Source organism: Stigmatopora nigra, chromosome 6, assembly GCF_051989575.1.
Source record: "Stigmatopora nigra isolate UIUO_SnigA chromosome 6, RoL_Snig_1.1, whole genome shotgun sequence".
In the NCBI taxonomy this organism is placed as follows: Eukaryota; Metazoa; Chordata; class Actinopteri; order Syngnathiformes; family Syngnathidae; genus Stigmatopora; species Stigmatopora nigra.
In genome coordinates, this window is record NC_135513.1 from 8,702,480 (window position 1) to 8,727,643 (window position 25,164).

Genomic DNA, 25,164 nt, shown 5'->3' on the forward strand with positions numbered 1-25,164 from the left:
ATCGCAATGTGTGTAAATTAATCTATTTTCATCTTCTCCCTGTTTGGTGTTCAGGTGTTAGCTCAGTTTTCACATGTATTTGCATGCACACTCAAATTTTGTGTCAATGAATCGCATTGCCTTAGCTGCATGTCTAATCTATTTACACACAATCTAAACATTCCACCAATTTAAAAGTTTGGTTATTCTTGGGTTTATTTGTCATGCCTAGAGAGTGATAAAACCAATGACCTTATTTTTTTTTACTAAGTCCCTCCCAAACCGATTTTTATACAATGGTACCTCAATTTGCAAAATTAATTTGTTCTGGAGGTGGTTTCGTAACTTGGAATTTTTTGTAAGTAAAGACGCATTTTAGAATTAAAAGCTTTAATTTGTTCCAACCGTTCAAAGGTCCTCAATACTTCCCCTGCAAACCTTTAAAAATGATAAAAGTATTTTTTATAAAAAATATGCAAAACAAATAAAGTACATTGTTTGTTTTGGTCATTAACATGAATACTACATGCAAGGATTTTTTTCATGGGAGTGCATGGGCACGTGCATCATTGAGGGGAAAGGACATTGCAAATGTTTGGCAGCTGAGTAAACATACATGCACATGTGAGTAGACATACAACTTAAGAAATAAAATGTACATTACGTTTGGTGAAATATAGATCCAATGACGATTGCCTTTGGCAAGCCGGGTGTTAGATAGCAAGCCTCGTGATATCAGCAAACTTCTTTTCACTCGCACTTGGACTGGACCCATAATGAGTATGTAGATTTCATATGTAGAGACATTCATTAGTAGAGGTACCACTGTACTTTTTTTTATTTAAAAAAATAAAACTATCAACTTGTCGTATTTATGTATTACTATGGTGAGGAAATGTAACATTTATATATGGTTTTATCATCATAATGAACCTCTGATGGATACTGTACCGACAAGGTGGTCCTTGACAACAAAATAAGTTTGACAGTGCTGTTATTGTATTGAACAGAAAAATCCAGAGAAGAGTCCAACAAAAAATAAATATCATTTTATTTAATCTTACATTAGAAAAACAAATTATGTATAGATAATCATGAATGAAGAACATGTCTGGCTGCAGCATTCCGTTCTGCCACAAATTACTTTTACCATTTCCATTCACTCAGCACCAGAAAAAAAACCCCGAAAATAATTATGGTAATTAATCCATAAATTAGTCCAGAACGTATAATTTTTTTGATGATTAAACTTCAGCAGTCGATACAAATTAGTTGTGGCTCTACAAGCAAGTATGATAAGTGAATAAGAAGTAAATAAATAAATTGGTAAATTTAATTTCGTTTCTTTTTCCTGGCAGGCAAATGAATAAATCACAGGAAAGCTGTATGTAATACACCAGCAACTTGATTGATTTTTGGCAATATAGTATGAGTGTAACCCAACAGCTTGTTTTCTGATTCAAATTTGCAAATGATCATTAATAATTTGTTACAAGTAAACCAAGTTTCTCTTTATTTCTCAAACAAGTAAAGGCCAAAGGTGGTTTACCATTTTCTTGTTGGCAATGTGAAGTAACACAATTGTTCTTGCATCTGAAAGGTGAGATTAGTGAAAAACAAACTAAATCTAGACAACACTTAATTATTTCTACACACTATTACTAATTGTTTTTTTTGTTTTACATACCCATTTGGGCTTATGTGCTATGATGTCCTGTAATTAATTAAAATTATGTCTAATAGCCCATTTGTCCAAATAGCTGGATTTGATGAAGTAGCCTCACTCTTGAGAAAAAATAATGGAAGTTGCTAATGGACTCGTTTCTAATTTTCGATCACACACTCAAGCCGTATACATCAACTGCGTTTTGGAGACTACTTAATAGAAGTCCAAAATCAGTAACATAGTTCAGAAAGTATGTGAATCTCTTTGGCTGCGCTTTTAAAAATTTAAGTGTCTACCACTGACTTTCAGTTTTCCCTCGTAGAGGTTTTCTCCTGACAATGATGTTTTACTGATTATGTTTTGTCCACTGAACTTGCTTACTTACAGTATACTTACTTCTCTGTCAGTGTGCTTCTCTCTAAAGTTAAGTTACCAGTTTGCCATTATCTAGCTACTAAGAAGAGGAGCTGTTTGGTGCAAGAGGATGTTCATTTGCTCATATAAGATGGCTGCTAAATATATTTTCTTTTTTTGTTTTAGATATGATTGATAAATATAGTCTGTCTAGAGATTAAACATGTTTATTTTAATGATTAATGTCTCTCAATCGCTGTCTCTCATTCTGTCTCTTACTACTTTTTTTCAGGTAGTGAATGATGCGGCAAAACATCTCAGGAACTTTGAAGATCAGCAACTTTTCTGTCTTGAAAAATGCAGTGTGTGCATATATGTATGTTCTTGGAGGTGAGTGTGCTATTTGGAGCTTTTAAAAGTGCAGGTGTTCTGAGAAGACACATTCAGATTGTCAAAGTTTTTATGCACTTGCCCTACATTTAAAGTGGATATGGGTCAGGCTACTCTTTTTATATACTGTTCTCATTACATTTTTGGGTCAGTATTTTTTTCTACACCACCGGCCTTTTGAATAAATAATAAATGGCCCTGTTAATCTTGTCATCTATAAATATATATAAATGTGTGGCAGGACAATAGTGTTTTCCACCCGCAATTTACTGCAATTGCAAACTCAGGTACTAATAATGTTTCGGAATTATATTGGATTTCTTTTTTTTCAAATTAGTTCAATTTAATTACTTTTCAGTGTGGGTTTAGTAATCTTTTATAATATGTATTTTTTCAAGGGTTATTCTCATGTATTTTTAACATACTTATCCACGGCCATTGCTAAAATAAGGTCAATTGAATTACATGTAATATGAAAGACAATTCATCTACTTCTGTTGGAGTTATAACAATTACAAGACACTTTTTTTCCCCTTTTCGGTCATTCAAGCATGTAGAGCACACGTACAAGTTTTTATTTTTTTTTACCTTAAATGTAATAGCCATACTTCTTATTGACATAAATAGCAACACAACATATTGTGTTCAATGCATCATCACCAAGTGACTCGTTTAAAATGAGTCAGGCTTGGCACCTGGCAGCTTATTGCCAGCCAGTTCCATCGAGGTGAGCGGAAATCAAGGACAAGGTGGTGTGAGCTGACTCTGCAGGGATGAGATCCTAAAATAGAAGTGGTCAGATGGGGCAGTATTGATCAGTAGGAGGGTCGGGATCACCACCCGTACTAGAGTGACCCATATGGCAAATATTGTATTCATTTTGAGCAAGAAATGTTTTTCTTTTGGCATCTCTAGATGGGTCTGTACTGTCGACACAATCTATATTGACTGCTGAAAATGTCAGTGTAAGGTTGTTGTTGCTTCTTAAAGAGTCATCGCGTGGTCATTTTTTTGTAGTATTTAAGACCCATCCAAAAGAAGAAAGTACTATTAATTATTCATCATTTTGCAGTACTTGTAATAAGTACAAAATGTGCCCTCCGATAACCTTTTTTTTCCACCATGCTTCACTGTTCTATGTATTACTTGGTAATGTCGACATGGCTTGTAGATATACGGTAGGGTGCCGGATTAGGTGAGCGAGTGGGAAAATGTATAAAGGCGAAGAGAATCGGACATAGGACGTAGTCTTTTTGAGACTGGGATTCTGTGGGTTTTATGGTTACTGACGTGTTTACAAAAGCAGACTGGAGAGCATATCACTTAAGATTATTCTGAGAGAATCAAAGCAAACATAAGAAAAGCTTTGTATATCACATTCAATTTTCAGACACAACTCCACTATCACTGCTAGCAACAGCAAAGGAATTTGAGGCATCTGACTATCATTGTGACTAATTTTTTTTTTGATTCATCAAATGTTCTTGGGCTGTCACAAGGCTCTGTTCACATTCTTTGATCAAAGCAATATGTGAGAACAACAATACTTTTCTTTGAAGAATCACTTGATCACTCAAAGATATAAGAATCAAAGTATGATGCTTTCACCTTTCTGCTTTATCTTTCACCTCGTTACTTACAACATAAAGCTCCCACCATACATCTATAGGTGAAGGATCTGTGTATTTTCTTCCTGTTTGCATCAAAAGTGTGACTCTTTGTCTTGTCATTGTGAGCTTCAACAATGCCTTCTTCTTGGCTTTCATTCAACTGCTGGATCATCACTTTCACTCACTACTTGTCATTTCCATGTCAACCTGCAGTAATGTTGAAAATGTATGTTATAGGAAGGTAACAGAATGTTTTTTTGTATCCTGAAGTATAGTAAACAATGTACTGCACTGGAATATTTACAACAGTTGCACAAATGTACCATACATTTTTCGAAAAAGATGTCTGTAGGTTGTTGCTGTACAGTACTCTTTCAGCAAAATCCAACTTTCTTGCCAATAAAGTGGTACCTTTACTCACAAATGCTTCTTTCTACATACAACATTGTCAGATTGCATAAGCCTTTGGTATGCAAATTACTCTTCCAATATACAATAAACACGGTCAAACTTACAAAATCCTCCTAAACGTAAATACATTTCCTGAATCTGTTATTTTATTTTAAAATTGTCTCAGTAGTGTTGTGTCGTGCTTGAAGCGTCTTCTACATATTTTTTTTCTTCTTCCGTGCTTAACTCAAAAAGGAATTTATTTTTGCAGTTGCTAAATGCTCAAGTAAAGATACACTGGTCATTTCATATCTGAAGGTATACACTCTTATTAGAAGTTTTGTCTTTGTATGTTTGTGTACATGATAAATGGTAGGTTTCCCAGAATGACTCGTGCTGCAATTTTGCATGACGTTTGTGTAAAAAGCGGCTAAAAACTGCTTTTCACCAAACAAACTTTTTGTTTGGCAGCCTTTCGGTCGGGCCAAAACAGCTGACGGCTGGGAGTAATCAACTTGACTTACAACATATATTGCAGCACACACATGGCACCTTAGTACCTCTGTTCTGGAAAGAAAACTATAAATTTACGACCAATGGGGAAAGAGTACACAAAACTGTATCCATCCACCTTCCACATTAACAATATCTCCTTGCTCTGTGGTTTGGGAGTAGTATAGAAGCTTTCCCATCTGACTTGAGGCAAGCAGCGGTATACAGACTAGACTAGTCTCCAGTTGATCGCCAGGCCTACAAAAAATGCGCTCACCAGTGTTGGTAATATAGAACCTGTTTTTTTTAATTGCATGCTGTTTTAGGTATGTAGAAAAAAGCAGAAATAAGCAATGGGAGAAAGAAAGATTGAGACCTTGTACCTTATATCTTCTAACATCTATTCGACTGTGAGGTCTGGATAACAGATCTACGATATGTGAGTACACACAACCCTTTCACACATGATAGTGGTATTTACAGTCCTTTTTTTTACTGCAGTGTTCCAATAGCTTTACTTGTTAATATATTTTTATTATGAAATACATCATAGTGGTACCTCTACTTAAGAATGCTTCTACATACGAAATATTTACAGTTTGATCTGTGATTTTATTTTGATTTGCTATGTTCATTGTATTTTATCCCTGTTTCCTTTTCTTAACCTGTCCATTATTCAGGCCGTCATTTCTAGCTGTTCTTGGCATCTCTGCCATCAGCTTGTCATCAGCTCCCTCGAGCCAAGTGTACCCTATCTAGATTTTGCTCACTCTCATCACTTTGCATTTAGTTCCCTTCTTTGATTCAGTCTCCGTGTTATATGTGCTATGTTCCCTGCGCCCCGTGGCGATTCCCTCTACAATAATTGTATTCCTGCTATTTTTTCTTTGTCACTTTATATCTTGTCTTCTACTATTATCTTTATTTTCACCTAGTGCCTTGTTTGAATTTTGTATTTTTTTGATTAATATTTTTTTTTGTTTCCACCTGCTCCTTGTTTGGAATTGAGAGTGGACTCCTGCTTTACTCTTTACTCCGCCTGGCAAACCCTTCATGCTCTCTCGATAACAGACAGTCTTAATGAGTTCTGTTAGAAGTACACTCCACGTTGACATGGGGAAAAGGCTTCAATAGTTAGAGACCTCAGTGATAAACTAAATAAACCAAATTGTATTTTAATCCCAAAAAGTGACTGAACAAATCAGAGCTGACCCCATATTAAACCCAATTTATGAATTTATCACAACATTGCTGTATAATAAACCAATAAACAACAGAAATACTAGTAGGCTACATGCCCCTTAAATACTAAAACAACACCAATTCAAAGCACTTCAGCTTCAAGGAAAATGACCATGTCATTTTGAGACCTACTTGAACAACAAGTCACTTTCTCCGTGTGCACATCTGCTAAATCATAAGCGTTGTGCCGATACGGGAATAAAAAAAGATGCCATAACTTGTGCAGCGTCGCCGTTGCTGTCACAAAAAATACAAGATTTGTAGAGGAAAAACTGAGCCCATTGTGTAGTATATGGTCGTGTTAAAAGTCAACCCTGAAATGTGTTTTTGACAATCATGACTTGGCTTAACAAAAATAATCACAGGCTTTAGATACCCTTTAAACAACACCAATATGTACATTGGACTATCATTATTCACACGGTAAAAGCAAGTCTCTAAGTAAATACATGTGTCCATTCCATGTGGGGGCCCGGTTTTTCTAACTTGAGCCCCTCTCCAACTCAGGGACATCTGCCATTTCATTATTATTTACTTTTATCAAGGCTAGTATACAGCAAAAGATTATATTATGCATAGTACATGAATGCATTTTTTTTCCATTATATTCCAAATTGGCCCCCAATTTTTTTTTCTTCTGTCATGCGCACCAGGTCTAATAGCAATAAATTGTTGAAAATGAGTTAGTATTAAAGATCAACTTATGGTATCAATGTATTGTAATATTAGCTTTCATTTACAATGTAACTGGCAACAATGGGTGACCTCAATGAGCCCAGCTTTCAAAATTTGTACTCCTTGCACTATACCATATTATTCAAAATGAATGTAGTAGCCTTTTCCCCCCTAATCATGTTGTTGAGCACAACATATTTAGGACTTAAGTCTATTCGCTGCCTGCAATTCTTGAAAAATAATCATCTTGCCTTGATACAAAAAGTAGCCAGTGCTTTTACCGACCCAATTCAATTCAATTCGATTGACCTAATTACATGTGCGTTGCTTACGGCCTGTGGCAAGGCAGGTTTGTGTGTCAGACTGAGAGAGACAATATGAATATGAAAGTTGGAGGCTACTAGTTTATTTGACACTTATTTACTTACTTTCTCAGAAGGCCATATGGATGGGGCCAGGAACCTGCCTCAGTGAATGTCAGATTTGGGCCAATTAAACAAGAAGTGAAACATGGACTCCATACAAACAGGCTACCATGCAGGTACACACACTGGGGGAAAAAATGACAACACTCCAGGTTATGCCCTTCCTATGTACACGCGAAAATCTTTGCCTTCTCCAAGCCACTTAGGCAGGTGAACAGCCTGTTTTTTTTTATCCACACAAACACTTTTTTAAGCACACACTTTCACTGCAGCCTCACCCTCCCTTTTTCTCTCAAACCTACATCCACTGCGTCACTCTTGGCTATTCCTTTCACTTATCCAACGTTCACATACTGTACATCTCCAACTTTTACCCTTGAAATGAGCACTTTTTGTTCTCAGCGGAGAGCTCCACATTTCAAGAGATCCCCCTCAACTATAAAGAATCATTGAGGAATATTCATAATTTATCCTCCTTCTGTCAGTTGGGTTACAAACTTAGCGCAACACAGCTAATATTCTCCCAGCAGGGAATGGCAGAACAGCTTTATCTCCTTGGGAAAGAGAGTTGTTCGTAGTATATTGCCACAGTGATGCACGCAGAATAGGACAAGAAGAATTTTTGTTTATTTTGATGAGGCTTTTTGTTGTGACCGCCCGCTTGCCGCACCAAACACAAAAGACACAGCCGCAACACAAATGTTCAATCCCGATTCAAGCGTCCTCAATTATTCATAACACTATTGCGGTGCTCGGCAATGCGAGGGAGGGAACGGCAGTGGAGGAAAGAGGGATGGGGGGGGGTTGTGCTTTCCTAAGAAAGGAAAGATAACACACTGACTGTCACTGCGACCAGCCTGTTAACCTCTCCAATCCAAGCTCTCTCGTTTCCCCATCTGACTTCCAGTCCTGCTTATTAGACACCGTTTTCTTTTTGCTCTTGTCTTCTGGTTGAAGTAATACAGCGGTTCCACCTACTCTCTTACTCTCTCTTCGTGTTTGTATAATCACTCCTCTTCAGCCTTGATCAGAGGGCAACTCTCATTCCGGCTCATTGGAATAGGTGAGAGATTTTGAGAGTGAGTATGAGGTATCTCAAGGAAAATGACCACTGACCTTGAATATCTGATCACTACTCAATCTCCATTGGGAGGTTACGTCATCTCATTTACAGTCAGCTTCGCTCCCCTCTAGACTTTGAAGTGGGGGAAGTGCTCTTAAATTTATTCTTACTATTTAGCTCGAAACTCATGGACGTGTCTTTAACCCTTTCATGCATGAATAACTTATTTTTTTTTCCTTTATTGCTTTTACTACATTCAAAAAGGTCTCGGAATATAATTTGAGATCATATGAAGGAGTTAATTAATTGACCCATTTTGGGAAAACATTCCATTTGAAATGTATCAATTAAAATCTATATAACTAAAATCAGTACATTTTAAAAAATAAACAAAAGATAATGAATTGGAGAATGAAACATCAAAACAAATTCAAATGAGAGTGTATTTTGGATTTGCGAGACAGGGAGAGATGCAAGCAGGCAGGGGTTAAAATAAGAATGAGAATCTGTGATGAATGTGCGAAGGCAAGCAGGCGCTTTGGGAAAATAAAGAAACATACGTCTGCTGGAGTTGTGCTCATAGAAAGAGTCATAAAAAAGATGTAGGTGTTAATCCATGTGGGTGGCTGGAAAAGAAAAGATGACGAGTGTATCAAGTCTAAAAGTACAGAAAAAAAAATATATAGACAAAAGTGGAGAGAAACTCAAAAAGAAGGCTTTTGTTTTCAAAAGTATCACACAGCAATATATAGACAGTAAATCAATACATAATCCAAGTGTGTTTTCAATTTATTTATTTCAAATACTCTTTAACATCAGTGGAGAGATTTGTTTGATTGGAATTGCCGAAAAAAATAGCTCACCATGAAAATCTATTACATTAAAACAATAGAATGTATTTCTTTATTGTCTTCAGTGACTTGGTTTTTACATTTAAATAAACTTAATTTTTATGTATTATGATGCTAATGATGAAAATGAGATACAATTCCAAGAAAATTAGGACATTTGCATATCACGCAATTATTAAAATGGAAAAAAATCATAAAGTAATGGGAATATTTTAATGTACAGTATGTTTGTCTTTATTTTGCCACCAGTTTCCCTTTTAATACTTTAACCAGAGATATGATTAATTGTGGGAATGGGTTTTTATGAGTATCATTCTGCCTAACCTCACAAGTAAGCAAACATTGTATTTCCAATCTCATGAGTGGTTACAAAAGAGGAGTTATGTACAGTATGTTCTTAAAATGGCTTTGTGGTTTATACTGGCTAATATTTTGAATGAAAGTTGTCTTTTAAATCTCCAGCTTTAGTTACTTTCTTGAATTTTTTTGTCAGGAAATTAAATGCAAGGCCGACTGATAAAAAAGATCGATTGAAAGGTCAGCATTGCTTGTGGAGTGTTTTTACTTACTTATTTGGGTTTTTTTAGATGCAGATAGAAAAACATCTGTTAGGTCACTTACATTTAGAGCTATAACAATCTATTGCATCAGTATTAAGTATAAAATCACATAGCCACATCATTAAATTTAGTTTTTTTTTATAACATGTTGTCATCCTGCTTTAAAAAAACAAAAGAAAATCATGATCTCTACCAGTCACGGCCCATTCAATGGGTGGTAAAACATCAATTTAACTACAATGTCCATTCTGAATATAATTTAATATTGATATGGCACTGAGATGATTACATTGATGGCGCTCCAACCTTTTACTTCAGCAACTTCTTCCATAATGTACCATTGCTGGTCTTCATTCATTCAAAAAGGGTTCAGTCAAAGTTCAGTAAGTTAGGACACAGCGTATTATGAATTAAAGATACATCCAAAGTGATAGAAAAAAAGGATTTCATGCTGGCTTGTCATTTACGGAGGCAAGTACATTCACACTGTTTACACAAACCCGCCTAAATTATGTGCCAGGGCTAAGAACACAACAGACAATTGCACACTTCAAAATGGTTCAACAAAGTAGGTTTCGTACTGTGAGCGAAGATGTTGGAGGCTTATGAAAGATTTCTTCAACAATTTAATTCCCGTAGACCTACCAATCATATTTAATACGATTTCCGTTTGGATTTTTTTTCTTCTTTCTTTTTCTTTCATTTTCAGGAATGACATTCAAAAATATAAATTGTTTATGGCTCTCTCTGTCAAAAAGAAGGTTCCTGACCTCTGGTATATACCATTGAAATGCTTTATGGAAGAGTAAGACTGATCGATGTTTTATCACAGGACCACTCGATATGATATATACTGTGTATGAAGCAATCCAAGATGGCAGAGCCACTCTATCAGCAGTTGTCCTGCGTGTTAACAGAAATACACACTCATCTGTGCTGCAAAACAGATAAACTGCACCATTACAGAGCTCCCTGTGGATAAATAAAGAGCATCTGTCACTTGGTATTCCTCTTTGTGCAAATCCATGTGCGTTGTTTTGCAGTCGACAGCACATTTAACTTCACATAACGACAACCATCAATTCGCAAATACAACAATTTTGCTCAGACTCATATTTTAGCGTAAATATTTCCACAATACCCCAAGGCGATAAAGGTGCCAACCAGTGCTCTTTATGAAACAAAGCCTGTGTATAGTATTTTGGGAAAATTATTAGAGAAGTGTAAAGAAAGTTAGACACATCCAATCTGAACATTAATGGAGGATAAAAAAAAACATTTTAAAAAGTCTGGCCCCATATATGGATATGCGTGATGTCGTGATTTGTTTTCGTGATAAAAAGAGACTGCAGCTAAAACAGGTTTACTTTGAACATGATGTATGAGTTTTTGCAAAAAAATAAAATACAGTAGTTATAGCTACAGTCTATTTATTCTGGGAAAAAAATCAAGTGACGCCTATCCAAATGTTAAGCTTTATTTTGTTATTCTATTCTTTCCAGGTGGCCCGGCGGTGAGTGGTTAGGGCGTCGGCCTCACAGTTCTGGGGTCCTAGGTTCAAATCCAGGTCAGTCCACTTATGTGGTGTTTGCATGTTCTTCTCGAGCCTGCGTGGGTTTTCTTCGGGTACTCTGGTTTCCTCCCACATTCCAAAAACATGCATGGAAGGCTGGTTGGGCAATCTAAATTGCCCCTAGGTATGGGTGTGTTTTTTCCTCATCCCCTGTATCGTGGTCGTCATGGTAATTTGGGATAGGCTCCGACACCCCCCATGACCCTAGTGAGGATAAGGCCGTTCAGAAAAATGAATCAATATTCTTAACCACAATTAAGATAAAGTAAAGGAAGGGTTTGAACTATGCTGTGTACCATTCAGGTACTATTTTTTTGCATGGGATTGATTCCTGCTCAGTGAGGGTATAATTTTCGCTGTGAATGGTTGTTTTCCTAAGGCTGACTGGCGACCAGTCTAGGGTCTAGTTTTTCTTTTGCCAGAGGTCAGCTGGGATAGGCTGCAGCAACCGCCGCGATCTTTGTGAGGATGCACACAGCGAATGATCGATGAATCCCTCCACTGCCCATTGATTAATATAAAAAAAACAAACCCATCTCTAACATCTGCTCCGATGACACCTTTTTAAGCCTTATCACAGTGTCAGACTTAAGCAGAGGAAATCCTGTACTCCATGTCATGCGCAGCTGTTATAAGTCTCTGAAGCCCGCCGAGACTAGTGTAGGTTACATATAAAGAGGCACGTTAAAAATCGTGTTATGGGAGCGACTTGTGGCGTAGTCTCCTGCCATGGTCTACATCCACTTTGATCCCAGCCTCCTTGAATGCTTCCTGGAGGACTCTGCCGATCAGTAAATGCCGCAACTTCCACTCCCTGCTGTCTCACCACAAAAAAGGCAAACTGCAGCGAGATGATCCACTGTATCTCTGTTTCTCACTCTTCCCACCTCCCCCCTTTTATACAATCTCCAAGGAATATCAGTAGAATAAATCAGACTCATCATGCACTTACTGCATAATGGAGGAAATGCCTACACTTTCTGCAGACAGCCACCTCAAGGTGTATTTGTTGAGCACAGCATCCAACCTTTCGTTACAAGGCACTAACAGCCACTCTGACATTAACATGTCAAATAACTGCACTTATGAGCTAAAGCATTATTTCTGCTGCTCCTGCACCAGATGACAGCTAATTAATTAATCAGATTTACTTACAGTCCATAGGTACATGTATATAACTGGATACCCATCTTGCCCAACCAGCTGGGATTTGCTTTGGCTTAAACAGAGATCCTTAGAGAAAAGTGACTTGTTACCGCCTTTTTATTGTGTATTCAATTAGTGTATAGATTCACCACTTTTAAAATTTACGTTTAAAACAACATCCCGATTTCATTGGAATGGGTATTGTACGTTCACTCATTCATTTTTATTCATTTTCTGAACTGCTTTATCCTCATTGGGAGAACATAAAAACTCCACATAGTGAGGACCAACCTGGGATCGAAGCCTCCATCCCTGAAGTGTGAGGCCAACGCCCTAAGCACTTGTCCACTGGGATGCGTAAATATACTATATGTATACTACATAAATATATCTCGTTTTTTTTCCGGGTACTTTGATTTCCTATCAAAGAGTCTTTATAGTTAGACATTCCTATACATATCACACTCGAGTAAAGGTAAGCATTTTGTCGCTTCTTCACCTCTCTTTAGTAGGGTATCCAAAGCACTTGAACGTCTACAACTTCCCCAACCTCTCCATCTTCTTGGAACATACCATTTCTCTGGGGCTTATTTCATTCAAATACATGTATGCTCTCTTGCTCCAACTGACCTTCCTGCCCCCACTTTTATTCTGAAATTGGCTCCGTCCTTTCCTTGCAGGTCATACTGCCATCTGCAAACATCATGTTTACATAGACTTCCAATGACCTCTGCCTTTTCTTATCTGTTTGCTCATGACTATGGGAACATAAGGAGAGTGATTGGTGATTGTTGATACAGTTCCACCTTCACCATAGCCTTCAGTTAATCAAGCCGAAAACGTCACCTTTACCTTGCTGTTCTTAGACATTACCTGGACTGCTCTAAAACCCTTCTCAGCTAATACAAACATCCTAATAAACTGCCATAAATCTGTCCTTTTGACATCAAGTATTCAAAATCCAGAAAGTCATTGTGAAGCTGTTTCAAAATTGACTGTGTAAATATGTTATTTTCTAGGTACAACACCTTAATGTTGTTTCTAAATCTCCACTTTTTTCATGAAACTGGTCTCCACTTTATATGAATCATTAAATTCCTTTTGAAAATTGATTTTTAAATTCTGCACCCACACACATTTTTCCAACCCTCTAATCATTCTCCCAAACTCAGTTGAACATTTTCCTCAAAACACCAGCTGACATTTTCCCAAGCACATGCCTCCGCTGATATCTCATCAGGACCAACAACAGCCTTTCCACACCTTACGTATTCCCCTCAAAGCTTTTCCTCACTTCATCCTTCCTAATCTGGCCTACCTCTTGTTTCTTTGTAACTCTCTCCCTTTTCCTCATATCTGTTTAATTTCTCCCGTTCACCACCTGTTCAAAGTGTTCCTTAAATCTACTCAGTACTCCTTCGTCACTCATCAGTACATTTCTTTCTCCGTCCTTAATCACCTTAACCTGCTGCTAATCCTTCCCGGCTTGATCCCGCTAGCTGGCCAATCCCTAAAATGCCTTTCTACCAAACCTCTCGTACTTTTGAACTGATCAAACACTATCTGTTTGGCTTTATCTGGCACCCCTGTGTTCTTCTTTGTACTACTCTCTGCTGTTTTCGGTTCTCTCCCTATAAATATCAAAAGGTATTTTCCTTACCAATCTTCTTCTGTTCTGTTTCTCTTTCAAATTTGTCTGTCTTCTTACTGGAAGGATATACCAAGCACTCTCCTGCGTGTCTCCCTAATCATATTTGTTATATCCACCCTGAATTGCTGGCCAGCACAACGAGATGGACAACCTTTCACGCTCACACTAATACCTAGGGGCAATTTTGGGTGTTTAATCTGCCTACCATGCTTGTTTTTGGGGATGTGGGAGGAAACCTGAGTATCCAGAGAAAACCCATGCAAGCCCAGGGAGAACATGCAAACTTTACACAGTAAGGACCCACATGGGATCAAACCCGAAATTGTGATGCCGACATGCTAACCACACGTCCACAAGGGTCAATCCAAAGACATTTTTGGAAGCATATTTAAAGATTAACTTGTTATTGGTGTTGGTGGTGTACCTTAGTTCGCATATCAGATTTTTATCCAACTGGCCTTTCTTTTCATTCATATTGGTCTTATGACAGAGTAGTTTATTAGTCTATTGTATTATGCAGTTAAAGTTTTTTTGCTTTTCATGAGGCTGCTTTACAACCTCCAACTTGCTCTTGTCCTGGAATATAACAGCTGTAGTTAGATACGCGAGCACTTTTACAAATGCCTTGTCATTCTGTAGACTGCTACCCGACTCTTTTCTGCAGTGCACCATGGGGGATTACTGCAAAGTAATGTGTCCCTGTCTATCTCAGCTAATGAAAATCCACTTGAAGGGCAGGATTAAGAAAAAATCAGCATGTAGTCTTTCTGGAATGGGTTACATATTATTTCTGCGCATATAGATGTGTGAAGCTTGATATTTAAGGGCATTCGTTCATTCATGTATTCATTTTCTGACCTGTAAATCCTCGCAAGCTCACACGAGTCGTGGGGGTGCAGGTGCATATCCCAGCCAACTACGGGCAGTAGTACAGGGGCAGCCTCAATTGGTTTGTAACTAATTGCAGGTTTAAGGGTATGCTTTTTATTCAAACTGCCACACACTTGTCTGAGATTCCCCGATTCTTTAAGATCCTCACTGTTCTGCTTCATTATACAAGGGTTAATTATGATTGCATTTCTCTCCTGCAAAGTGCTAATTATCTTTAATACCTGACAAGAGGAGAAATTACAATTGTTAAGATGGCCATGGGCTTTTTCCTCAAATTACAAATTATTGCTTGGCACTGTATTAGATTTATTTTTCTAATTTGCAAGAAACAATATGTATAATAGAACTGTGAACATTTGGATTGGTGTTTTTTAATAGAAGTTATTCATAATCATCAAGAGAAGATTGCAACACAGTAATTGTTTGGTTCATATAAATCCTCTATGTGGGAAGGTTTATTTTGTGTAAAGGCACCCTTTCGACTGAGGCACCCTTCAATTTGGGGGTGTAGAGGATGGCAACCCTTTCTGCAGCTTTACTTTAGCAACGCCGCATAGGTGACACCACCATCACCTTGGACAAAGAACAGCAAAGGTGACCAATTGCAATGACTTCTTGATGTAAATTAATGAGGTACATCAATATTACACCTTCCAGTGGTTTAAGCCCAACCAAATATGACATTTTTTTGTTGTAATATGCTATATTTAGGAAAATAAATAAATAACCTTGGCAATACGTGCCTGTAACTGTGACCCAACTTTCGCTGCAGCACATTGCATTCTAGATCAGGGTTTCACACATGACAAGACAACGAACCAGAAAAGCACTGTGACATTTAGTATCACAATTTTATTACAAAAATTAAATTATTCATCTTTCAGGTTTGCCATGCTTGGAGCATATAACAATGCAGTAAAAAACCCACACCCAAAGATAATAAAGCAGAATTCAACAATGCTTTCACAGCACTCTGTCATTCATGCTGTTACTATACAGATACTGTAACATTCCTAATACAGAGCAGTACAAACACCTGCCAAAACACATGTTGGAAAACAATTTGAAACAATAAATTGAACCCACCTTAAGAAAGAAAAAAAAGTAAATCAATAAACACTGATTTTGCAACTTAAAATATTGTGTGTGCTGAATATTTGTACCAGCCCAAGGCACCCAGGCTTTGTAACAATGTTGGCAAGTCGGCGACATTCTTATAGAAACACTTTGAAGCGAACGACATACACAAACACAGTCTGACTTTGCATTGTTCATTCATGCCCTCCGCTCCTTTCGTTCTCTTTGTCAGTCACAGTGCAAGTTCCGGAGGGGCCATGCGGCGTGAGAACAGAGTAGGGTAGGGGAAGAAGAAAGAAAACTCACACTCAACGTCTCTTTACAGCGTCAACCACTGATTGGCGAGAATTGACAAGGGTTTCTCAGAGAAGCAGGCCCATGTAATTCCTTGCTTGGATAATGACTTGTCCAGACGTGGATTGCCAGTTGCGAAGCCAAACCCAATGAAGCGAGAACCAAAATCCATGTTGTGGTTTCAACTCAATGCGTCAGAAAACAAGAATAAATCCCTTGCTGCCCTCAAGGATAAAAACCATTGTTCAACACATTATCTGGTAGAAATGGCCGAAATCTCAGATTGAAGTTTACAATTGAACTTAAGATCAAATAGGAGACATCAAACGAAGACGAGAACAATATAAACTCTGAAATACATAGAGGCCTTTTCTCCATGGCTTCAATTCAGTTCAGTTGGCTGAACGGCATGGCTCAAAGGACCATTTGGTTGCTCCTCCGAATATTTCAATGTTATTTTCCATCCAAGAGAACACATTGCCAGCCGGTGCTTTACTGTTACAGGTTGCCAAGTTGTAGATTTCGGTAATGGACAGTTTCCTGCTCCAGATGTTTAGGTTTGCTAACTCGCCTACGAAGGCTTGCGTTGCATCAAAGCCTCCTCCTAGTGTATCCTGTAGGAGATAATTAAAAAAAACAACCTGTTAAAACATTCATTCATTCATTTTGCAAACTTCACAAGGATTGCTGTCTAACTTTTTCTTTTAACATACCGCCTGTCCTTAATTGAGGCGTTGATGAGCTGAAAACTATCCCAGCTGATATTGCGGCAGAGTACACGGCAAATTGGTCACCAGCAAAGCAAAGCAGGTATGTATATTTTTTAATAGATATATTTTTTAAATCCTGATTTTTTGAAGTAAATGCAAAAAAAAGTGTGTATTTATTTTGTTGAAGGTTATGTTTGTGAGGGATAGAATATGTATCTGCATTGTTTCAGGCAAATTGTTGTTGCCTTTTAAAAACAGTTTATGAAATACATAATCAAGTGAGATGTCTTTAAAGTCTAATATAAAAGTGTTGGTCTTAAAAAGTAAAGAGAAAAGATAGTTATTAATATACGTGTCTGTTCTGGCTATTAATAACCAAACTATACAAGGTGGCAGTGAAACTATGCCAATATCAGTACTATAAAAGGATGGAATGAACATGACAATATTTGCTGTGTTCAGTTAATGTCAAGAAAAATGCAAATGAAATTATCCTCCTGCTATGGAATTTGCCAGGTCTTGAAAGTATGTATCTTAACACTTTGTGTGCTAATTGTCATTTTATCCAACAGTTTAACGTGTCATGAAAGGGTGAGTGGTTGTGCTGATTTGTATGCTTGTTGTAAGGCACTGAAGAAAATTATTATTACAATGTGTGAGTCTTTTCATCAAAACAGGAAAGACATGGTTTAAAATGCAAAAAAAAAAATATTTGACACTTTCCTCTGTCTTTTTGTTCCACTTCACAAAACTGCAAAGATATTTTACAGCTGATTAGAATTGGCAAAGTTATTTCATTATTTCTCCTTCAAATTCAAGGACTTTGAAGACCATAAAATCTCGCGAAATACCCAACGAAGACCAGATTTCACAGAAAGACATGTTTGCCTTCCAAAAGTAAGAGCAATATTTTATTCACTGTTATTTTGATTATATATTTTGAATACTGGCCGGGCTATTGCATTTAGCCACTGACATTAACTGTCAAGATTGGGGTAATTCATTTTTTTAATCAGTTTTCTAAATTCTTAGAACGGTTGCTTGCAAAAGCACTCCAAAAACACAACTTTAGAATGATAACCCTGAAGTTAACATTTGAGAGGTGAGAGTTTATTCATCCCACCCTAATTTTTGTATAAAATATCCGTATTGTCATGTTTTATTCTCTAGTGTAAAAAGAGTCTGCTTTCAGTGGAACAATTTACATTTCTGCTTAACTTTGAAAGTACCTTCTTTTTTTTAAATGTATTTCAAAATGACTATTACATTTCACCACTGTGCTTTGCCATTTGAATTAGTATACTATTTACCTGCTCCTGTCCCAGGACAAGCACACCCTCTGGTTTGATTGGGTGATATGGTGCCAGATTTTCTCCACTGCCTCTCATCACGCCATCCTGGAAGGCTTCCCACATCCCGTCACGGGTGGTCCACGTGATGCAGAGATGATGCCATTTACCATCATTGATGAGGAATGGCAATTTTGCAACCTGCGGCAGACAGATTTCAAATTTAGACCAAAGCCTTCCCCCATACCTTCCTCTCCTACTTCATTGTGCTTTTCTTCCCTTCATTCATGACTCATTTTTTCCTCACTTCCTAATTTAGCTGAGTAAAGTTGCAAACAGTTACTTTCAATACACGTGTCCACTCGATTAGATTAGATCAGATAACTTCATTCATCCCCTATTCGTGAAATTCACTTTCGCAGTAGCAAGATTCATTAGGGTCGCGGGGTTGCTGGTGCCTATGCCAGCTGACTCCAGGCCAGAGGCGGGGGACACCCTGAAAGTAATCGGTGGCCAGCCGATCGCAGGGCACAAGGAGACGGACAACCATGCAAGCTCACACCCATACCTAGGGGCAATTTAGAGTGTCCAATCAGAATACTATGCATGTTTTTGGAATGTGGAATGAAACCGGAGTACCCGGAGGAAACCCAACATGCAAACTCCACACAGGTCAACGTGATCTGGATTTGAACCCAGGACCCCAAGCTCTGAGGCTGATGCGCTAACCACTCGTGCCAACATATATATTATATGTGTGTGTATGTATCTATATGTATATATATATATATATATATATATATATATATATATATATATATATATATATATATATATATATATATATATATATATATATATATATATATATATATATATATATATATATATATATATATATATATTTATATATATATATATATATATATATATATATATATATATATATATATATATATATATATACATATACATATATATATATATATATATATATATATATATATATATATATATATATATATATATATATATATATATATATATATATATATATATATATATATATATATATATACATATACATATATATATATATATATATATATATATATATATATATATATATATATATATATATATATATATATATATATATATATATATATATATATATATATATATATATATATATATATATATATATATATATATATATATATATATATATATATATATATATATATATATATATATATATATATATATATATATATATATATACATACACACACACACACATATATATACAAACATACATTTATATACATATATATACATAGATACATACAGTTGCAATATTTACCTTGTCGTTTATGAGAAACTCCATTGGGTTGTTTCCCCACTCAATTAACACCAGCTCGTTGGCCTGACCTGGAACGGCATAGGAGAATGGGGTACCCACTCCTGGTGAGGCACCGGATTTGATCCAAAGACACACAGTGAAGGAGTACATCTCCGGCAGACTTCTCTTGGCTTTGGCGTACATGTAGTTGGTTCTCAGGGGGAACGTCAGCTGGAACTTATCCGTGGGTCTGTTTTCTTTACCTGTACATAAGATGTCAGTCTATAAAGTTTTGTTTCTCCCTTCTCTGGGCATTTGCTTGTTTTTAGTGGGTATATTTGTGCCAAATCTATCATGTGGATTGACTGTTTCCCCCTGGCAACCCCCTGAGGCGATTGACCAAAAAGTCAGTGATTTAGAGATTGAGAATGAGATAAAGTAGCACGGATAAACATGCCTTTTATGTTCATTACCCAATAGACGGTCTGAGTGGAATACATATGAGGACACCTGGAGAGTAACAAATGAAAAACATTAAATTTAGTCCTACTGTTTGTATTATCAAATTAAACTAAAATACTATTTGACTCATTGTTTGGGATGGACAAGCTTTCCCTTGTTAACCTGGTTTAGCCAATTTCTACATCTTGTCCATTTGAGCTTGCATGACTGAATTTGGACAAATAACTATTAAAACTAACAATTCACACCGATGGAAATGAGGCTTCAGCTAGCTTTGTATGTGTGGTTTTGCAGTGTGGGTGGAAGCTGGAGAGAATATGCAAACTCCTAACACAAACATCTTTAGTTAAAGGGTTGAGCAAGCTGTAAATGAAAAAATGTTGAATATCTGGTTTAAAGAAAAATGGCAGCCGTGTTTGCCAAAATTATTCTATATTGTTAAAAATGTCAAATTTTCACATTAACAACCAAAGAATATCTATTCTATTTTAAATATATTACTGTTTTTAGCCATCAAATTACTGTAAAAAATACTTAGGCAAACAGTCTTTTAGTGGTGATATCTCAATTCTACCTTTCTTGCTTTCAGCTTCAACTGGACTTTGAATTTATGCTGTCATTGTGCTGAGCCAATAGCACAATTTTGCTTTAACTGCCAAGCCCTTTCTTTTGGCATCATTGGGAGGCATGTTTTTTCTAATCATGTACATGCTCACTACTCCCTCCAACTGCTCAGCAGTTAGCATATTGCAATGCCAAGAGAATGGTGTAGATTTCAAATCCAGACTAGAGACTAGGCATTTACAAAAGTTCTAAAATAATGTCATGCTATCAAAATTGCTTACATCTCGATTCGACTGTAAAACATAAAGCTAATGTTTGCTGCTGTTTTATAGTTTAACAACATCAATTGGAGGATAAAACATAAAAATATTACATTTTTGCTGCTGTTTTATAGTTTAACAACATCAATTGGAAGATAAAACATAAAAATATTTTTTTTTTGCTGCTGGTTTTAGTTTAAAAACACATGGCAAAAATTTATCGTTCCATATGTCGGTATAGAAGCACTTTTTTTACATGTATTATATTCTTCATATTGTTTTTTTTTTAATTTTACATGAAATTAACTTTTCAATCATTCATTTTCTGAACACCTTATCCTCACAGGGGTCGCAGGGAGCGCTGGAGCCTATCCCAGCTGACATTGGGCACAAGGAAGGGAACACCCTAAATTGGCAGCCAGCCAATCACAGGGCATGAGGAAACAGACAATCAGTTACGCTTACACTCATACCTAGGGGCAATTTAGAGTATTCAACCAGCATACCATTCATATTTTTGCAATGTGGGAGGAAACCAGAATACCTGGAGAAAACCCACGCATGCCTAGGTAGAACATGCAAACTCCACACTGGAGGACCACCCCTGGACTGTAAGCCTAACACACTAACCACTCATCCATCGCCCCATCAACTTTATATACTAGTTATTTATTTATTTTTACAGTTTGAAGCACCTCTCATGAAGCATTATCTCCCAACAGAAGGACTTAAGGCTTCCTTTTATGTGCTCTTAATATATATGCAAGTAAGCGCTAAATGGCAACGCTCAGAAGACGAAAGGGCAAACAAGTCTTGTAATTATGCAAAGCATTGCAGCTCTCTTTCCTCTGCGTTGGATGCCGCAGTAGCGGCAAGCAGGAAAAAACAATTTTGGGTCCAAGGGAGTTGATGAACTCATCTGAACGGCTTTTGAAAGGACAATGTGACCTTGATCAAGAACATCCCTTTTAATTACACTGCTAGCTTTGAACTAGAGAAATGTTTTGCTTTGAGCGCACCTTTTTCCAGGTCTGTGATGCGGTGGTGCAGGGAAGTGAGCGTGGACTCCACACGGTTCCGTTGCTCACTGTCATTCCTTGAGCCACCTTTGGCTTCCTCTAAAGTGTTGACCCGAGACAAAACTTGCTTCTCCATGTCATCTATCTTGTTTTGAAGCAGATCCTTCAGACTGTTTGCCTGCACGGTGTTATTCCCTCGGCTGTATTGCTGTAGTGTGCGGAGGGAGGAAAAGAAAAAGGAATAAGGGGTATGGCATGTTTGCTGGAAATATATAACTTAGTTTCCTCTGAATTATTTCTTGTGTATGTGTGTATTGTGTTATTTCTTCTTCTCATTTGCCACTTTATAAGCTACGTAAGCATCGCTTTAAAAGAAAGAACAGTTTGTGACTGGTTTTGCTCATGACAAAAACAAAAAAATACTTTAACCTGGCATTTAAATATGTGGACATCTCATTTTGTGTCATGTGGGTTAGAATATTAACATTTGATGTACAATTGTGGCCTACATGACTCAAAATATAATGTATAGATTACCTATAGATTATTTTACTTATGTCATTTTATAAATAAATACAATTAGAAATAAAATAATAATACAAGTAAAACAAATAAAACAGAAATACACTTCTTATGGTCCTAAATAACATTCTAAAGTTGTATTTTCATAAGTGCCCTATTTAACGTAAGGTTGTGTATTCAACATGAAGTTATTTGTGGACTGAGAAAGCATAACCCTATTATATTTCTGTCACTGACAATGTTTTCCATTATGTTGCAGCTATACCTAACGAATTGGCACGCTTGTCCTATAAGAGGCACCTTGATTTGCTGTGACCCCCTTTTGCCCAAAATGACAAAAAAAAAAAAAATGAAGCATGCATTGGTCTACCGCAAACTGCCTACCTCAAGGTTCTCCAATCTTTGTTTGAGAGTCTGTAAAGTGTGTCCCAGCTGCGCCAGAGTCTCTGCGGTCCCCCGTGAAATGTCCCCCATGGTGTTCTTGACGCCCGGCCGCCTCCCCCCGGGTCCCGCCGCGGCTGGTATACTCTGGCTCTCGCAGCGACTCAACTTAGAGGTTAGTTCCCTGATTGTCTCCTTCTGATTCATAATGGTTTCCTTCTGCTGCAGCACCGTCTCCCGCAGCTGCATGACGGTCGTTTTCAGGTCCTCTGCCGGTCCGCTGTTCTGCATGGTGGCCGCGCACAAGTCCATATCCTTGGGCACCGAGGTGCAAATAAATTGCGTCTGCCCCAAGTCTTGCGCGGAGCTCTCCACGGCCACTAAGCAATAGAGAAGAAAAAGTTTCCACGAGAGTCCGTCCATGATTCCGCTCGCGTTGCTCTCGCCAAGTGAGAATAGTAGTGCTGAAGTGTTCAGCACCACGGAGCTGTTCACTCAAGCTTGGAACTGCAGCAAGCCGTTTGCGCTTATATAGCGCGCTTGACGCAGCCCCCCGTGCACTGCATCTCGTGGAGGCAACCAGAGTCCGGCCCATTCTTTCAAGATCGTGCACGCCTCGTGGAACAGTCGCCCACGCGGTTACTAATAATGAAAATCAGCTTTCAGCCTCGTGTTCGGACACTAACATATGAATGATCCAAATAATCAATTTGAACCATTTATAGGGCAACGCATGTTAATTGGTCTCATCTCATTTTCTCAACCGCTTTATCCTCACTAGGGTCACGATGGGGGTGCTGGATCCTATCCCAGCTGACTCCTGGCCAAAGGCGGGGGATACCCTGAATCGGTGGCCAGCTGATCGCATGGCACAAGGACACAAACAACCATGCACACTCACAGCCATACCTAGGTGCCATTTAGAGTGTACAATCAGCCTACCATGCATGTTTTTGGAATGCAGGAGGAATTCAGAGTACCCGGAGGAAAACCACGCGGGATCGGAGAGAACTTGCAAACTCCACACGGATGGACGTGACCTGGATTTGGACCTAGGACCCCAGAGCTGTGAGACCGACGCGCTAACCACTTGTTCCACCGGGCCACCCATTGGTAATTGTTAAGGGTAGTACTAATTTTAAAAACAACTCAATCAAGATCTGGCGTTCACATATGTAGACACCATAAGATGGGTCATGTAGTGTGTGGGTGGCCCAGCCAACATTATCCAAAATGTCTACATAAATATGTAGACGCTGAGTTTCAATAATATTTATACATTCATTCACTTTCCAAATCACTTGTCCTCACAGGGTCAGAGGGGGGTGATGGAGCCTATCCTAGCTAATTATGTGCACCAGGCAGGCCAGTCAACCACTGGGCTCAACGAGACAGACAACCATACACGGTCACACTCATACCTAGTGACAATTTGGAGTGCTCAACCACCCTACCCTGCATGTTTTTGGGACCGGAGTACCTAGAGAAAATCCATGCAAGCAAACTCGACACAAAAAGGAAAATGAATTGATAATTATTTCATAGTAAACCTGTCTTCAGAGAATTTTTAGAGCTGATACTTAATGAATGTTCAAGAACCACTGAGTTAATTAGTCAGTTGACAAACTTGCCCCACCAGGCCTCTGACAAGACTTTATTTCTTCCACTATTCAAGAACATATGTTACACACAAAGTCAAGGCACCAGAAATTACTGTGAAACGGGCCCTTTTTTGTTACAGTGTTCCGTTTTGCCAAATGAGCAAAACCACTCAGAGACACATTGATTCTCTGTCCCACTTGCCTCCCAGTTCGGTGTAAAACGATGGTTACAGACAGAATTGCAAAGACAAACATTCAGGTAAAACATTTGGAATACAGTTTCCTTGCGAAGGGGTTTTCAGACATAAGCATGACGAGTCTGACTAAAGGTGGGTGGAAAATTGACCTATAAGTCCTCTTTAATTTGTTTAATTATTGATCCTGCATGTTGTAATCAGCAAAATGCCAAGCTTGAGGAAAAAGAGGTATTTTAAACAAATGGTAGATTGGAACTTAGTAATTGCTCCAGGGCATACATGTACAACATTCTACTTATCTCAGCAGAATGTGTGTCATTGATCTCATAACTTTGCCACGGATCAACAATGGCCACTCTGTTTTTTTTATTGCCACAACATCTGCCTATTTGCCATTAATCAGCAACATTTGCAGTTTTTTTATTCACAATCTTAGTGTGGTTTACTATCAGATGTGTAAAACGCCATATGTTACACCTTGTGTT

General features: G+C 37.7%; 2 protein-coding genes across 7 annotated transcripts in view; one reads left to right on the forward strand and one right to left on the reverse strand.

The window, feature by feature from the left end:
- LOC144197989 (endonuclease V-like) overlaps positions 1-19,062 on the forward strand; it is a 46,473-nt gene extending 27,411 nt beyond the window's left edge. Inside the window, exons 9-13 of one of the 6 annotated variants that reach the window (XR_013326636.1) lie at positions 2,292-2,389; positions 5,208-5,320; positions 7,235-7,339; positions 11,200-11,264; positions 13,097-19,062. The gene's annotated coding sequence lies outside the window, so the exon portion shown is untranslated. Of the gene's footprint in view, positions 1-2,291; positions 4,429-5,207; positions 5,321-7,234; positions 9,644-11,199; positions 11,411-13,096 lie in introns of those variants that run through there. The other 5 variants (XR_013326635.1, XR_013326637.1, XR_013326638.1 and 2 more) reach the window with 5 other exon arrangements.
- LOC144197988 (neuronal pentraxin-1-like) lies at positions 15,791-23,405 on the reverse strand. Its single transcript, XM_077718754.1, has 5 exons — positions 22,885-23,405; positions 21,979-22,186; positions 19,695-19,936; positions 18,350-18,529; positions 15,791-16,943 (listed from the first exon to the last, which is right to left on the reverse strand). Exons 1-5 carry the CDS (start codon positions 23,302-23,304, stop codon positions 16,722-16,724), a joined length of 1,272 nt encoding a protein of 423 aa, XP_077574880.1. The 5' UTR covers positions 23,305-23,405; the 3' UTR covers positions 15,791-16,721.
- Positions 23,406-25,164: the final 1,759 nt, after the last annotated feature.

Coding starts and splice junctions, on each gene's coding strand:
- LOC144197988 (XM_077718754.1), bottom strand. CDS start 23,304: ATGGACGGACTCTCGTGGAAACTTTTTCTTCTCTATTGCTTAGTGGCC. Junction 19,937..21,978: donor CATCACAGACCTGGAAAAAG/GTGCGCTCAAAG, acceptor TCTTATGTACAG/GTAAAGAAAACAGACCCACG. Junction 16,944..18,349: donor TTGTCCTGGGACAGGAGCAG/GTAAATAGTATA, acceptor TATCTCCTACAG/GATACACTAGGAGGAGGCTT.